At 53.2% G+C, this 16192-nt stretch overlaps 8 protein-coding genes across 8 annotated transcripts; 3 read left to right on the forward strand and 5 right to left on the reverse strand.

The window, feature by feature from the left end:
- Positions 1-590: 590 nt before the first annotated feature.
- On the reverse strand, positions 591-2989 carry N7474_005518 (putative DNA helicase; the record flags this gene model as incomplete). Its single annotated transcript, XM_057196933.1, has 5 exons — positions 591-690; positions 763-823; positions 879-2332; positions 2383-2415; positions 2469-2989. The coding sequence occupies 5 exons, from the start codon at positions 2987-2989 to the stop codon at positions 591-593; spliced, it is 2169 nt and encodes a 722-aa protein (XP_057054329.1).
- Positions 2990-3196: 207 nt separating this feature from the next.
- N7474_005519 (endonuclease III domain-containing protein) lies at positions 3197-4468 on the reverse strand (the record flags this gene model as incomplete). The annotated part of the gene is made up of 1 exon (XM_057196934.1): positions 3197-4468. One exon carries the CDS (start codon positions 4466-4468, stop codon positions 3197-3199), a length of 1272 nt encoding a protein of 423 aa, XP_057054330.1.
- Positions 4469-4777: 309 nt separating this feature from the next.
- On the forward strand, positions 4778-5384 carry pex4 (putative ubiquitin conjugating enzyme (UbcJ); the record flags this gene model as incomplete). Its single annotated transcript, XM_057196935.1, has 2 exons — positions 4778-4946; positions 5047-5384. 2 exons carry the CDS (start codon positions 4778-4780, stop codon positions 5382-5384), a joined length of 507 nt encoding a protein of 168 aa, XP_057054331.1.
- A 506-nt stretch (positions 5385-5890) lies between these two features.
- On the reverse strand, positions 5891-6718 carry N7474_005521 (putative GPI anchored cell wall protein (Dan4); the record flags this gene model as incomplete). Its single annotated transcript, XM_057196936.1, has 1 exon — positions 5891-6718. The coding sequence occupies one exon, from the start codon at positions 6716-6718 to the stop codon at positions 5891-5893; it is 828 nt and encodes a 275-aa protein (XP_057054332.1).
- A 471-nt stretch (positions 6719-7189) lies between these two features.
- N7474_005522 (tyrosinase family protein) lies at positions 7190-8436 on the reverse strand (the record flags this gene model as incomplete). The annotated part of the gene is made up of 4 exons (XM_057196937.1): positions 7190-7898; positions 7952-8074; positions 8130-8255; positions 8318-8436. The coding sequence occupies 4 exons, from the start codon at positions 8434-8436 to the stop codon at positions 7190-7192; spliced, it is 1077 nt and encodes a 358-aa protein (XP_057054333.1).
- Positions 8437-9866: 1430 nt separating this feature from the next.
- Positions 9867-10478, reverse strand: N7474_005523 (YbhB/YbcL family Raf kinase inhibitor-like protein; the record flags this gene model as incomplete). Its single annotated transcript, XM_057196938.1, has 1 exon — positions 9867-10478. One exon carries the CDS (start codon positions 10476-10478, stop codon positions 9867-9869), a length of 612 nt encoding a protein of 203 aa, XP_057054334.1.
- A 377-nt stretch (positions 10479-10855) lies between these two features.
- On the forward strand, positions 10856-11608 carry N7474_005524 (sterol desaturase family protein; the record flags this gene model as incomplete). Its single annotated transcript, XM_057196939.1, has 1 exon — positions 10856-11608. One exon carries the CDS (start codon positions 10856-10858, stop codon positions 11606-11608), a length of 753 nt encoding a protein of 250 aa, XP_057054335.1.
- A 273-nt stretch (positions 11609-11881) lies between these two features.
- On the forward strand, positions 11882-13282 carry gel1 (1,3-beta-glucanosyltransferase gel1; the record flags this gene model as incomplete). The annotated part of the gene is made up of 2 exons (XM_057196940.1): positions 11882-12463; positions 12512-13282. The coding sequence occupies 2 exons, from the start codon at positions 11882-11884 to the stop codon at positions 13280-13282; spliced, it is 1353 nt and encodes a 450-aa protein (XP_057054336.1).
- Between the last annotated feature and the right edge of the window lie 2910 nt (positions 13283-16192).

Consider the following 16192-nt stretch of genomic DNA (forward strand, 5'->3'; position numbering starts at 1 on the left):
TAACCCGTTCGCACAGACCGGCCTCCCGCCGACGAATCACCCACTGCCGAACCCCCAAGCTGAGACGACCGAGTGGCACAACTCAACGAATATGAATCTCTGACCGGGATGCTCTTCCTGTCCTTCCTGTCGCCCCTTGGATCAACCCCTCACTGGATGCTGCTTCTGGTAAAGTATCTCCGACCCATCCGCCGTAATGTAGATCATCGCTTGGCCGGCTGGACTACTGGACTAGGCTAGCCTGGACTAGATTGGGCTGCTGTGTTGTGCTGTCTCGCCCACCGTTTCGTTTCTGCGTGCCTTATCTGGCCGGCGCACGGTGTGGGCTCGCCTTCCTGATAGGAGCTTGTCTGTCTAGGCATTGGTGCTGCAGTCCCGCATTATCGCTACCAGCTCCGGATCTTGATGCTGCGCGCGGACCCTGAGATGAGAAAGACCGTGCGGCGCGGCTGGAAAGTCAAACCTCGAACCTTGAACGAAAAGTGTGTGTGCCTACAGATCTCACAAACCGAGATCGACCGTTCCCAGGGATTGGAATGATCTCGCGATTAATTCATTATACAGAGACATGGATTGCATGATTCGATTGACTACACGCTTGATTGGAGTAGCTCCCCAGCGTCGGGATAGCGCAAGTCAGCATGCTCTTCCAAAAAGCCCATCCAGTCCTTGAGGAACTTCACCCCGCTTCTGTACCACAAACCTCTGATTAACATTTGCCTGTTTGTAGAATAATAGGAGGGTATTTGAGTTTTCACTCACCGACTGAGAGTCTCCGAGTCCCCGCAGACACAAAGATGGCGCTTTGGGCGCGTCATTGCCACTTCAGCCAAAACCTCAGCTGTGACTCTCTCACGCAGAAAAGACAGCTGACTTACCATTGAGACGTCGCTTGTCACGCAGGAACCCAACCTCCTGCTCGTCATTGCTGCGCACTAGACTAACCACAATAGCCTCCTTCTCCCGGCCTTGGAATCCATCAACGCTGCCGAGTTCCAGGTCGGGATATTTCTCTCGCAGCTTCTGCGACAGAACCGCGAGCTGGCCGTTGTACGGGGTAATGACGGCGATGTCCTCGGGGTGGACCCCCGCGTCAACGAGGTTGTCCACATGTCGAGCCACGACCATCGCCTCCATTTCATTGCTTTTGCTCTCGCCCAGAAGAGCCTCCTTCTTGCCGATATCATCGGTTTCGGTCTTCTCGGGGAAATCGCCGCCCTGCGTGTCCCACAAGACGAGAGGCTCCCGTGTGTCGTCGGTATCTTCGACTTCGTAGGGTAGATCGATCAGCAGACGCGCCTTGACTGCTTCTGCGGCTATTAGTTTCGACTCGTAGAGTTGGTCGGATGGGAAGTTCATGATTTTCTCATGCATCCGATACTGGGTAGTTAGCATGGTCTTGACTTCTGAGCCGTGCATGGACAGGAGACGATCGAACAGTGTCGTCTCAAGCGAGACGTCTTTGGTCCATTTGTTGTCCTCGGGGTTAGCCGATTCGTTGTCTTTGGTTTCCTTGCCATTGCTTTTTTTTGCGCCTTTTACAGGGTCTTTAAATTTGACCGTCGGAGGCAGTTGTAAATGATCACCAGCAAGGATAACCTTCTTCGCAGATATCAGCGGAATCCAGCATTGGGCCTCCAATGCCTGGCTCGCCTCATCGATGATCACCACATCAAATTGCTGCTGCTTCAACTGGTGTCCTCCGGCACCGTGGAGTGTAGCCAGAGCCACACTGCTCTCGCGCACCAGATCGTGAACACACTTGGACTCCCGCTCGCGGAACTCCTGGCGCAATGACTTGAGATCATTGTAAATCGCTTTTCTTTCCCGGCCGGTCTTTGTCTTCCGGATACTAGCTTGCTTCGCATCAATCTCCTTGCGAACATCCTTGACAATGCCTCCCGCATCGGAGGTTTGCGTCAGGACCTCGAGCGAATGGTCGAGAACCGAGGGAAGCAAGCGCGCCGGATGACCAATGCGCACGACGGGGACTTTGGTAGGAGCCAGCCGTTCGACGATGTTATCGACGGAGATATTGGAGGGGCCGCAGACCAGCACCCGTTGCTTGCGCTGAACCAGCTGCAAGATAAGTTCGATGAGCGTGTGCGTCTTTCCTGTGCCAGGGGGTCCATGGATGAGGGCAAGGTCTTTGGAAGCCAGCGCGAAGCAAATAGCGTGCTTTTGCGAGTCGTTCAGCGAGGGGTCTACAAATTGGACGTCGTCCAGGTTGTACTCGGGCCGTGATGTAGAACTGTGCCCAAATGCGATTTCGATGAAATTTGTGTATGCCTCTTGTTTCATCTCTTTGAGCTTCGTCATCGTCTGCTTCATCCTAGCGTGAATTAGTAGGTGCCAGAAGGGACTCGGGTCAAATCATCTCACCGTCGATACGTGACATCGTTGGCGAGTTTAAGGCTGCAATCTGAATTAGTGAGAACTTCTTTGGCAGTACAACAAGAGAAACATACATCCACAGCTTCTTACTCCACAGCTGCTCAATGGCTTCATCCTCGTCCTTCGGGCGACCCATCCCTTTCTGCCCAAACGCAATCCAAACACCCTTGTCCGAGACACGAGTGACGACTCCCTCTGGTCCATCCTTAGCCCCATCGCCACTCTTCTCTTTGTCCTTGTTCTTGGCAGCTCCAGATGTAACGGTATTCACGCGAACGACATCTCCAACGCGAATGCCATGCGATCCTAGCCGTAGCTTCTCATCCGTGCCTGCAGACGAAATCGCGGGGTCGGGCGTGAACTCGCCGACAACACGCCCGCCCATTCCAGTACGGCATTGTGAGAGCACGAGCCCTGTGAGGGCGTACCCGGCTGCTTGGAGGGTGCGGCGGGTAGACGGGGAGACGGAGGCGGCGGTGCCCGCAAGTTTGGAGGAGTTGGCTTCTGCTTCTTGTTCTTTGTCGAGGAGGTAGAGTTGCTTTTCGGCCCAGGCGGATATGGGGAATTGGTCTCTGTGGTCTATATGCAAGGCCATGGTGGCGGGAACTGAGGAAGCAGTGAAAGATGGTATTTATCGTCGGAGCTTAAGTGGGGAGCTTGGGTTGAGTTAGTCATCGTCAACTATACAGTCCCTGATCATATCGAGGGGAATAGTTGACAATTGCATGGTTACGCCTGGGATCAGTGAGAGAATATACAACGACTGAGTTATAGCTGTACATTTCCTATAAAATACACACGATCATGATATCTCAACCTTCACCTTCGGCTCCTCCTCCGGACTACCCTTCTTAACAACAATCCCCGTGCTGGGCAACCCTTTGATCTCACTCTTACACAGCTTCGTACCAGCAAGACAGCAATCTCCACAGCGCTTCTTAACTGGCAAACAAACCGTTTGCCCTAGACCAACAAGCAACTTGTTAATCTCATGCCACTTATCGCGCGGAAGCCACGACTGCAATGCCTTGCGGGTCTCCTCAGGGGTCTTGGTCTTATGCCAGCCCCAGAGATTGGTAATGCGGTGGACGTGCACGTCCACACCGATGCCCTCGTGTTGTCCCCATGCGGCGCTCATGCACAGGTAGGCCATTTTGGGGCCTACGCCGGGGAGTGCCATTAGTGCTTCGGGGGTGGACGGGATGTCGGAGTTGTGCTCATCACGGAGGATGATGGCAGCGGACTTGATATATTTTGTTTTGTTGTTGTGGAAGCCGACTGTGTGGATGAGTTCGTTGAGGCGGGTGGGCGAGACGGCAAGGATGTTCTCGAGATTGAGTGTGCTGTCTTTTGGCGCGGGGAGCTTCTTGTCGTCTTCCTTTTCTTCGGTCTTGATCTTGGTAAATTCGGAAAGATGATCTTCTTCTGCTTTGACTTTAATATCATCTGCTGGTGCATCGCCCAGCTCGGTATGCAGCCGCTGCATGGCCACGGCCGTCACAGTGTCCTTGGTCTGAGACGAGAGCATCAGTGCCACAAGAGTCTGGAACCGGCGATCTCGGGGCGAGGATGCGCGCCAGTAGAGCTCTGCGCAGCCCATCGTGTCCACCGGCGCAGTGGGGTTCTCCTCTCGCATTTGTTTCACGAGGTTGTACATGGCCTCCCAATTCGAGGGCGGTTCAACAGTAACTGAACCATCCGCGCCGCGTTGTTTTCGCGCTGGGAGTCGTCGCGAATGTGCTGGGGGTTGGTTCTCATCGGATTCGGGCTTCACGGCAGCCTTGGAGGGCGTTGAACGGGGCTTGCGAACCGCGGTCGACTGGGCCGTGTTGTTCTTTCGACGTTTCGAGGGCGGTTCGAGCAGATCCTCGATGTCTGCTGTGTGGGCAGAGGAGAGAGAGGACTCATCTTCACTTTTCACAGCGGGATGGGGGTTGACTTGCGGATTGGCGTTGTAGGCGAACGTTTTCAACGCGCTGGCGTTGAGCGAGGAATTACGCGTCTGGCGGCGCGGAGGGGGTGACAGCGCCTGTAGCACTTTGGCTGTTTCTTTAGAGGCACGCGAAGTGCGCATGATGAAAAGGGTGGACGGAGGACGAATTGGTGTAGATTTCACATGGGGTGGTGGATGAGTCTTGGTGGAGATTTGGTTCGTCCGGGGGAACAGACGGTCCAGTCCAACAACCTCGGCGCTTCCCAGATTCGGCTCCTCTTCTTCTTCCTCTTTTCACCTCCTCTACCTCCTCCCCCCTCTCCGGCGCGACAGCCAGTGCAGTCGCATTGTTCATTCTCTATTCACCTCCTATCGTAATACCGTTTGCATTCTCCCTTCTTCCTCCCTCGGCTACACCGACTCTCATTCAGCACATTCCAACCACTCCCAATGTCGTCATCCGCACCCTCATCCAGCACAACGCAACGCCTCCTGCGCGAGCTGAAAGACTACACCAAGTCACCCAACGAAGCCCTTCTGCACCTCGGCCCCGTCGACGAGGAGGACCTGCTCCACTGGGAGGCTGTGCTAAAAGGCGTGGCCGGGACACCGTATGAGGGTATGTCGTTCGCGTGTTTCTTCCCCCCAAGTGTCTGATAGATATCCCAACTGGACCGAACCGAAATGAACTGAACTAACATGAATGAATTAAAAAAAAGGCGGCCTCTGGCATCTCCGCATCGCAATCCCATCGAACTACCCGCTCGCGCCGCCAACCATCCACTTCGCGACGCGCATCTCCCACCCGAACATCTCCTTCACGACAGGCGAGATCTGTCTCACGCTCTTGACCACCGAGCACTGGAGTCCCGTGTACACGCTCTCGACGACGCTGACGGCAATCCACCAGCTGCTGACAGATCCGCAGCCGGACTCGCCGCTCAATGTGGATGTTGCGGCGCTGTTAAGGGACGGGGATCTAGCTGGGTGGGAGAGTGTGGTGCGGTATTGGACTGGGGAGGAGAGGTGGCAGGGTGCTGCTGGTATTGGTCGGTGACAGTGAGGAGGTTAGAGGAGATGTGGGATATTCGGATTCGGTACTTATTTTTGCTTGAGAGCTTTTTTTACATACATACGTACATACCCTTGCATTTAGTTGAATATAATGAATGCACATGTCTACGCGCAAGATGTTCAGGAACTAAGTGTTCTTGTATGTCCACTCCGAAAGATCTAACTAATTCACATGTAGATATGGTGACGCTGCGTGTGGTACAAATTGCAGATCCGCATCACCGAAATAAGATCAGAAATCGCTGCCAGCCGATGGGAAATGCTTTGAGAAAGGAGAGACGGGAGTAGGAAACTCGTGGGTCGTGCGTAAGGATCGTAAGATGACGTGAGTCATGAGAAGATGCAAAAGGACCGTTGCTTTGCTGTGATATGCTTGAACTTGTGCAGAGAAAAACGCCACTGAAAAGATTAAAAAAAAGATGCGAAGGATGTCTCGTAATCATGGCAAATCCAGGATGGAAATAGAGGGAGATGGCATCACCATCACCATCACAGAGCCATGGCGACCACGACAGCGCCGCCGACCATGGCAATGACCTCGCGAGTCAAGCCGGTCGTCAGGGCAGCAGCGCCGGTCTGCAGACCGGGGGCTGGCTTGGTGTCCGTGGAAGTGGAGTCCGTTGCACTCGGATGCACCACGGTGATGGCGGTGACGGTGTGGACAGTACCGTCGGGCAAGGTGGTTGTGCTCTGGAAGGTGGAGGTGGATGCATTGGTGGTGGTGCTCGAGGAGACCGAAGAACTGGATGTGACGGGCGAGCTGGATGTTGTGGAAAACGTCGTCGGGGTGCCGGAGGAAGTCGTGTGGGACGAGGGGGCTGTCGTCGACTCCGTGGTGGTGGTAGTGGATGTAGTGTCGGCGGTTGACGAGGTGGTGGTGGTAGTAGTTGTAGTAGTGGTGGTGGTGGTGGTTGTGGTGGTGGTGGGCTTGGACGAGGTCTCCGTCGTAGTGGTGGTGGTGGAGTCCGTGGTAGTAGCTTGGGACGGAGGAGTGGTCGAAACATTGTCCGAGTGAGCAGTGTTGTTTTTGACATCTCTCTTGACGAGATTCATCAGGCGTTCCGAGAGGCTCTCGTCATCTTCGCGGATCGCCTCAGCCGCAGCCTGGTCATTGGGGAAGATGCCGTCGCGGAATTTCTCGGACAGGGTATGCAGGGCATTGTGGATGGAGTCCTCGTTGATGTTGGCGAGCAGCTTCTGGATGGCCTCGCGGTGGGTGAGGTCGTCGGTGGTGGGAGTGGGGGACTGCTCCGCCGAGATAAGTGTGAAGAGGCCGATCAGCGAAAGGAAGATCTGAAGAATGTTGAGACGCAGCATGGTGGGTGTGGGTGTTTACAATCTCTGGAGGACGGGGTGGAAGAGGAGGAAGAAAAGGAAGAAGAACAGAGAAGGAACAAGAGGTGAGACAAGGAAATAAAAAAAGAGAAGAGGGAAAAACCAGAAAGCAAGCAAGAGATTCCGGATTTGGAGTGGAGCCTGAGGTTCCGATGTGGCGGAGCCGATCTTGAGCTTGGCTTGGGTGTTTCGGGACTATGTCTACACGGACGATGCTGATGATTATTCTAGGTACTGCACCGTTCGGAGTACACTGACCATGATTATTATTTCCATTGACGCTTTCAGAACAACTCAGTCCTGCTCGGTCCCACCCGCCTCATAACCGTGGATACTCACTCACCTCACTGATTGGCCCGGGATCACCCAAAATAGAAGTCGTGTCATCATCATCGTATCCATTTGTCTCACCCAGCGAATGTGCCTGGTTCCTAATTAAGTACAATCGACCAGCTAAGTGTATGTATAACAAAGTCCACCTTCCACCGGACTCATGACCTCCCTCACCGTGCGCGGCCGATCTAAAATCCCAAACTCCATTACCGTATCCAAGGTGACGAGGGGTGCGCTCGGCGGGTTAAGAATAACCCCCGTCCCATTAAGTGCATACCGCCGTGTCTCTTCATCCCGGTCCTGCCAAATATCCCACATGCGATCGACCATACCATGGTGCAGAAAAAAAGCCGGGTCCTGCGGCGACGCGAAGAGATCCTGCATGGTTCCTCCGAGACTAAAGTGGCCGCCGCCATGGACGCCGAAGACCCCGTCCATCCGCGGCGGCCAGTGGTCGACGACGGTGAGGAACTCGTTGATATCCCTTGAGGCGAGCAAAGTCTCGACGATCGTCCGGTTCGTGTACCGGCTCGCTACCCAGTCGTTGAGACTGCGGCTGAAGCAGCGGGGGTTGTAGGCGAATCCTGGGGAGGGGATTTCTGTGAAAGATGTGAGTGTGCGCGAGAAGGGTCCTAGGTGTAGCTTGATATTTTTGAAGGGGCCGCCGCGCACGCAGCCGCCGCCTGTGCCTCGCGGGATGGTGAGGTTGCCGTTTGTGAGGGGTTGCTCGTTCGGATCGTATACCCCGTCTCCCGAGAGGGAGGTCTCGCTGCCGTCGAAGAGGGGGCTGGCGGCGAGGTTGTCGGCCCATAGTGGCCAGTTCCAGTATCTGTCTGCGTGGTTAGGGAGGGCTGGTTGGGTCCTGAAGCTAGAAACACTCACGGCAGATGCCCTCTGTATCCGCATTCCTCTCGCAGTGCCCGCTCCCAGAGCCAGAGATATCGCCGGTGCCAGGGGAGAAAGAGTCCGTCATAATGGACTCGGAGGGTGTAGTTGATGTGCGTACTATAGTTACTAGGTATCAGTCAACATCCAGAGCACGATTTGATCGTTCACGCACGCCACGAAATCATCGAGTCGGCTTTTGACGCCGGGATATTCGGCGCTGGGCAGCTCGGCTGGTTTGTGGTGCAGACACACGACTGCGCTGGTATAGTCTATCCGTTCTGCGGCGGTCAATTCGCCCCTGATACCATACATTTCATCATCAGCACAAGACAAGACTGGAGTAGGCGAGGCTATACAAACCATTCCTTCCGCACCGCGACCATACTAGGCCCGCACCATTCCAAACCCGGACACGCAAAGCCGGCCGCGACAAGCTCCCCCAGCAAGAGAATCGGCACAATATGTCTAAGAGAAAACATATTGACTGCTGACTATGCAAAAATATTAAAAAAAGACCTCTCGGCAGACTCTCCGCTGAAAATGCCAGGAATCCACGGCTCCGCAATCACCCACCAGGGAATTCCTCCTTGTATAAATAGGCCCAGCGGTGTTATAATAACCTCCGTGCTATCAGGAACAATGGCTTTATGGCACTGCGGCTGGATGGTGCCTATGCGCCCTATGTGCCCTGTCCATCTGCAGGGCCCAGGGAGGGTTGTGCATGTGGTGTGGTATGATATGCGATGAGCGGGCTCGGGTTCGAAATCAGCGAATGGTTGGGCGTATTTACTTTGCGCCTCACTATATTAGTGGAGAGTTAGGCATTAAATTACCTATGGGGCTGTATGAGAAGCGATAAGTATAATAATAATGTCCTCTCTTATGGGTCCAATGTGATCCATCTCGATTCCTGCCGCATGGTTCACGCTAGACGCCACCATGCAGAGGTGGCAGCCCTGCCCTTTCTGAGAGTTTTCACTATGACTGTGGATTATATTTAGTGGTTCCCGGGAGTTCCCCGCCAGGGGCAGGAACGACGGTTATCTTGGCAGGTCATGTTTTGCTCTGGCCACCAGTTGGGTGGATAGGCGCCTTGCCTTTCCTTTCCCGGAATCATCTTCCGCGCAATTAACAATCAACTGCTTTGGCCGACGTACTTCTGTTACACTAACCTGACTGAAGGCTTTCGATTCAAACCTGTGTTCGATAAAATTCTTCTGCTGATAGAAACGGACAAATACAGGAGCGACAGTGATTACGGTGCAGGGACAAACTATTGATTAAGTATTCTCGGTACCACGAGCCCACTCAAATAGATCGATACATAGGGTGTGATGGCCGCGTTGGAAATCTGTCTTGGAACTGCCCTGATGCGAGACGTTGCACTGTCGGTTACCTAAGTACAGAGTCTTCCAGCCCGGTATTTGAGCCTGAGCTGACTATCTCTGTTACGTTGTTTGCAGGTTCATGTACTAGAGTTGTAGTACAGGGGCTTGTTCACCCTCCGGGAATCAGGGGAAGAGGCAGGGGGAGAGTATCCCACTGGCAGGGGAGAAATAATAGTCAAGGGGGATTGTCTGGACTGGTGTCTTATAATAAGATGAGAGTTAGTCTCGTGATAATATCTATGCTGTTCTGAATGCACAGTTATTGACTGGCCGACCGGCATCTGAAGCTGACCACGAAATTAACAACCGTACCTTTCCTGCACTACGCTGACAGTGAACAACCAGGAAGAATGAATGTACTCCCATTTGAAGAATAATATACAAATCCTTCATTTCGCCGAATCGCCAGTCGGGTAAGGGGTATATCTATAACGCATGCAAGTAATCAAAAGCAATCAACACCACCGAGTCTCGTCCATACCACATCCAAAACTAACGCCCAAAACACCACCATCAAATCCTCACTCCCAGTCGCGCTCATACACACCCACCCACTCGCCCCATCCAACCACATTCCCATCAATTGCGCCCTGGATCTCCACTGAAGTCGGCACAGCACTCAGCGCAGTAACATTAATTAGCTGGGAGAGCGCAATGAGCTCAAAGAAATACCGATGCGGTCCATGCCCGCGCATCGGCTGAGGCGGGATATAGACATTGCCACCACGGTTCTTGCCATACTTGAATCCACCTTTGAGGAGGTAAGGCTCATCACTCTGATCTGCCAGCTCGAGATCCTCCCAGTTGACGCCTGTCACGCTTGGCGCGATGCCGTAGTAGATGCCGTGGATGAGGGGATCGGGCAACGGCGCATCCGGGTCCTCGCTGACGAGCAGGTATTGCTTGATCTCGTCTGAGCCCGCGGGCCAACTCAGTCCCGGGAAGAGTCCTGCGCCGTTGGCCGAGTGATCCACGTGGAGTTCCGATCCAGACGGGCCTACTTCTGGGCAAGCGAGCTCGATTGTTGGCTCTGGATGATCTGCGAAGGCGGGTCCTGCGGTGAAGAGCTTGTCGTCCTGGCCTTTGGCGCTGGAGAAGAGCTGGCTGAGCATGTATTCGATGTACTTGTGCATCTGTGTTGGGTGTTAGTTATGGTTGTGGTTGCATGGGGGATATATACTTTGGATTGGGAAAGTGGATATATGATGTGCTACGTAAGAAACGAGTGAAGATGAGAAGAAGAGAAGAAGAGGACGGAAGGTGTAAATAATGGATCGGGCCTGGCAGGCGTGCCTTCCCTGGTTGCTTTCGGGCCATTAGAGCTTCACGTCAACATTGCTCTATATCTATGTCTATTTTCTACTTCATCATCACATGAAGCTGCACTAATTTCAGCCGAGATCCACCATTTCTTCATTGGCGCGATGGCTTTCGTCGATCGATTATGGGGACCGAGGCACAACTTAAAAAGACCGCACACCCCAGACTTAACCCCAACATCTGTTCAACTATGAATATTATCCAGAAACACTGGGCCAATGTGGTGGCCAGCTACTCGCCCCAGCAGATCGAGTTCGTCGGCACATTTCTAGTCCAGGTGCTGTCCTTCTGGCTCCTGTCCAGCTGCTATTTGTGCCTGGATGCCGTCGCACCCGCTTTTTCCCAGCGGCACAAGATCCAGCCCGCCCCGAAACAGCCCACGCGCCGCGAGATCGCGCACTGCTTCATGGTCGTGACGCGGAACCAGATCATCTCCTCGGTCCTCCATCTCGGTCTCCTTTTCATCGCCCGCCGTGCCGGCTCCGCCTCATCATATCGCATCGAGTCGTCCCTCCCCGGCCCCGCCGAGATATGTCGCGATGTCATTCTATGTCTCCTAATGCGCGAGGCCATGTTCTACTACAGCCACCGCCTGCTGCACGTCCCCTACTTCTACAAGCGCATCCACAAGCAACACCACCGCTTCACCGCGCCGATCGCGCTGGCGGCGCAGTTCGCGCATCCGATTGAGCAGATCTTCGCCAATGTGCTGCCCATATCCCTTCCGCCGCAGCTCCTGCACAGCCATCTGATTACCTTTTGGATCTTCTTGGCGTTCGAGCTGGTCGAAACGGCTACCGTGCATAGCGGCTATGATTTCTTTCGGAATAAGGCCAAGATGCATGATTTGCATCATGAGAAGTTCAATTTGAATTACGGGGCAATTGGTTTGCTGGATTGGGTTCATGGGACGAATCAGTTGGAGAAACGACGGACAGAGTAGGTAACTTGTACCGAGTAGAAAGGGTCGATAATGTTATACTTCTGTGCCTGCGTATACCTCCTTCCTCCCTTGCAGTCACACAACCTGAACATTCTCCAGGAAGGTGCGACACCACACCCTTCATCCCTTCCTTCTCCTTCTTTCTTGTCCTACATTCCTCTTCTTCTCTTCACTTCCCGCTCGTTCTCTTCTCCCATCACTTTCATTTTTGACAACCCCGAAATCCGACGACCCGCCATTCTTTTTCAACCACTTCATCACACTCACTCAACCATGAAGACCACCGTCACATCCGTGGCCACTGCCGTCCTTCTGGGTACTTCTACCGTCCTGGGAGGCTCAGTTGTCCCCATCACTGTCAAGGGCAACGCCTTCTTCCAAGGCAACGACCGTTTCTACATCCGTGGTGTGGACTATCAGCCCGGCGGCTCCTCCAAGCTGGCCGATCCCATCGCCGATGCGGATGGCTGCAAGCGTGATATCCAGAAGTTCAAGGATCTGGGTCTAAATACCGTTCGTGTTTATTCGGTGGACAACTCCCAGGACCACGATGAGTGCATGAACGCGCTCGCGGAGGCGGGTATCTACCTCGTTCTCGATGTCAACACACCCAAGTACGCCATTAACCGCGCCGACCCCAAGGTTTCGTACAATGATGTCTACCTGCAGTACGTCTTTGCCACGGTGGAGATGTTTGCCAAGTACGACAACACACTGGCCTTCTTTTCTGGCAATGAGGTCATCAACGATGGTCCTTCCTCCAAGGCTGCCCCTTACGTCAAGGCTGTAACTCGGGATATTCGTTCCTACCTTCGTGCGCGGAAACTGCGCCATGTGCCTGTTGGATACTCCGCGGTTTGTCTTTTTTACCTTGATAACCAATCAGTGCTAATCACTAGATAGGCTGATATCGACACCAACCGCCTGGAGATGGCCGAGTACATGAACTGCGGCCCCGACGACGAGCGCAGCGACTTCTTCGCCTTCAACGACTACTCCTGGTGCGATCCTTCCTCATTCACCATTTCCGGCTGGGACCAGAAGGTCAAGAACTTCACCGGATATGGCATTCCACTCTTCCTGTCCGAGTATGGCTGCAACACCAACGAGCGCAAGTTCGAGGAAGTCAGCGCTCTGTACTCCACCGAGATGACCTCCGTCTACTCCGGGGGATTGGTCTACGAGTACTCTGAAGAATCGAGCAACTACGGCCTCGTCAAGATCAGCGGCAACGACGTCAAGGAGCTTCCCGACTACGACGCCCTCAAGACCGCCTTCTCCAAGACTTCCAACCCTAGCGGTGATGGTAACTACAACGCAACCGGCGGTCCCAACCCCTGCCCAGCTAAGAACTCGCCCAGCTGGGATGTTGACAACGATTCTCTCCCTGCCATGCCCGCCCCTGCCAAGAAGTACCTGACGCAGGGAGCTGGAAAGGGCAAGGGATTCAGCGGCGGCGGTAGCATGGAAGCAGGCACCCAGTCCACCGGCACTGCGGCTCCCGGCTCGGGCTCGGTGTCCGATGATAGTTCCTCCAGCGGTTCTTCCGGCGGTGCCTCATCCAGCGCTGCCGCTGTTGCCGTCAAGCCTATTGGTCTGAGCACGGCTTCCATGATTATGGGTCTGGTGACGGCTCTCTCGACGCTGTTCGGCGCCAGTCTGGTTCTCCTGTAGTTTGTCCTTCGTGGTCGTTTTGTCTTTTTTTCTTTCATGCCATCATTTGCAACGGATGGCACTTTCTTCTTTATTTGTATTTGGGTATTTTTGTTTTACGGACTGCTTCATACTTATGGCTGTGCAGTGTTGATGGATCGCGGGTGTTGGATGTGTACAGCAGGTCTTAATGCCGCTCGCTTTTGTGTTTTGTGGGGATAAGGTAGCAATATCAGCATGCTTTTTTTACATCGCTTTTTTAATAGGTGGTAGAATTTCCACCGTCCCCGAACCAGAGGAAGGAATATGCCATAGAGACCTGCCTATGAATACCTGCAAGAATATCCGTCTTAAATGATCTTCAACTGCTCTTTGAAATTGCAGCAAAGTCGACCAATCGAAGTTTGACGAGGGGAAGCCTCTTTGAAACTACTTCAGGTATTGATTGCTCCTGCTTGAGAAGTCTCCGTTTACCCACTCGGTTGATGTAAACCAAGGTGATCGCTCTGCAGCTTAATATCATGTATATCGTACAAGGCCAAGGCACGATTGGCAAATGTATAAAAAAGTGATTACTTTCGCAGAAGTCGATTTCCCAATCACCTTGCCAGAGTGTATTGTTTGCGCCAACGAGTAGTATTATGATGTTTCAAGTAGTGTTATTTGCGATATATCTGAAGCGAATGACCGACTTCTTTGCGAATGGTGACCACAAAATCTAACGAGCCATCCTCGCGGTGGTCGATAATGAGCAGTTGAGCATGTGCTGCATCCCGCTCAACGATCTAGTCTGCAGGGCATTCGTCCGACCTGGGTGTCATTGCAGAATGTCCGTACTCAGCAGCATGGAAAGTATCTCCATCATACCGGGCCAGAGGTTAGCGGCACCTCCTCGCTTGACCAAAATGGTGTATGTAGTTTGGAGATTGCTCCATAGACACGACACTCGGGTGTCCTCATCCATTTGAACCCAGCCACCTAGCAGTACCCGTACGCCAGTGCAATACCAGTATTCAGTGAATTGACCGGGGGTTCGGAATTGGTATGCAAGTTCCGATTTCTATTTTTCTTGGTGGCCCAATTCGCACACTAGGTAAAATTTATGATCCTCTGGATCAAACTTAGCCCCTTTTCCAAAGCAGAACGAGTCCCATCACCACTCAACAATCCGAGCATGAAAGCAAGTGATAACCGACGACCCAGGGCAGGCAGTATTTTGTCGCCGAACCACGAAGGTTTGAACTATTAGCCGGCCCTAGAAGCTGTTTAATTAAGGAATCACTTCTTGATCACTCTGCTTACGCCCCGTCTTCGTCGCGCCCTCCCTTACCGGCATAGCGACTACAGACACTCCGTCGGACCATAATCCCCATACAGCCCTCAGACTCGGCTACGAGGACATCTAGCCGAGGGGTCCTTGCACTCCGAGACACCCAGCTTAGCCAATATCAACCGAAAGGACCGTGTCGTTTCACGCCTTTCCCTAGCTCCGGGTCCAGGGATTGAGGCGTCGGCACTAGTCCACAAACGGGATGAACGGGTTAGCCCAGGCCGTGCACATTTCCACCAACCACGGCGCGAGCAGGAGAGGAGGCCGGGTTGCTTCGTTGGTTGCGGGTTGGATCATTTCTAGCAATGTCTTCTTTAGATGCTAGATGATCTGCATGTTTGGTGTATGGTGTATATACGTTGAAGCCGATTTTATTATTGGACACTCGCGATCTTCCGTCGGACACTAATCCGGCCGCATGTCGCTGAACTAATCACCGAAGCCCTAGACTTTAGTTACGTGCTTGGTTCCACCAACCACCACCTCCAGCGCTAACCACACCGGCGAGACTCAGAACGCAGAGCGCGGTAGCCAGATAAGCACTAACTAAACCCGTCTGGGGCCCCCGCATCCCCAGAAATGGTGAAACCCCAGTGGAGGGCCACCCGCACAGGCCATCCGAACTCGTGGCCTTTTAGCCCATTGGGTTAGAGAATGATTATCACACTTGTACCTCAATCCAAGGTCTCAACTTCGACGAGGGGTCAGGGTAAATGAACTACACATACACATACTGTACTGCTCCTTTTCATGCAATTTAATATTTTGTACTCTTCAATTTCGGTATTTCTCCTTTTCTCCATTGGAAGGGATTCAGGATCCGTCCGGGGTCATGGCACGGGGTAGTGACCGTCCGGGGTAAAACTGGCCGAGCCCATAGCCCGCGGATGAGATGACACCGAGCCGTGTCCAACTCTGGGATTCGTCAGGTTCTCTAAAGATCGATAATATTTATCTTGGACCCTGCACGTCTAATTGCCTCCCACTGAGCATGGTATTCTACAGAGATAGAGAGATCAAGCATCATGAGCATCCGACTTCATGTTCGGAGGCCAGCGTTCGAAGACATTCTGAATGGGTCACGTTTGCTGAACATTTGCCCGTGGTACTCGATACCCGGAGTCAAGCACAGCGCTAACTAATAATTAGCGCTTATCCACTCCCAGCTCCTCGGTTAAATTTACTCGCTCATTATGATAGGCTCAAGAGAATTGAACCACCTTGACAGGAGGAGGGTCCGATTTCAGAGTGCAAAACAAGAAAAAACCTTGCGACGGGGCACAGGCATGATTTGCACTAACTGAAGGAGGGAGGATTCTGGACTCTCCCCTACGATCCAAAGCAGGAAATTCTCCGGCGAATGGAACGCCACATCTAGACCCACACCACCACACCGTACCACCAGATTGCCACTTTAGCAGACCCCGCAAAGGAACCGGTACATTTTTTCCCGACTAGTACCTATCAGGTTACTTCGCTCGACAAGAGCCTACCATAATCAAGTGACGCTGCTACAGTAGTGCCGGGAAAAATGACCTTCATGAGTGGAGATGTTGGGCTGAGGGGTCAAGGTCCGGGGCAAGCTTCACTCAATTAAGTTA

Source organism: Penicillium riverlandense (assembly GCF_028828495.1).
Source record: "Penicillium riverlandense strain IBT 135883 chromosome Unknown utg000003l_segment0_segment0, whole genome shotgun sequence".
Lineage (NCBI taxonomy): Eukaryota > Fungi > Ascomycota > Eurotiomycetes > Eurotiales > Aspergillaceae > Penicillium > Penicillium riverlandense.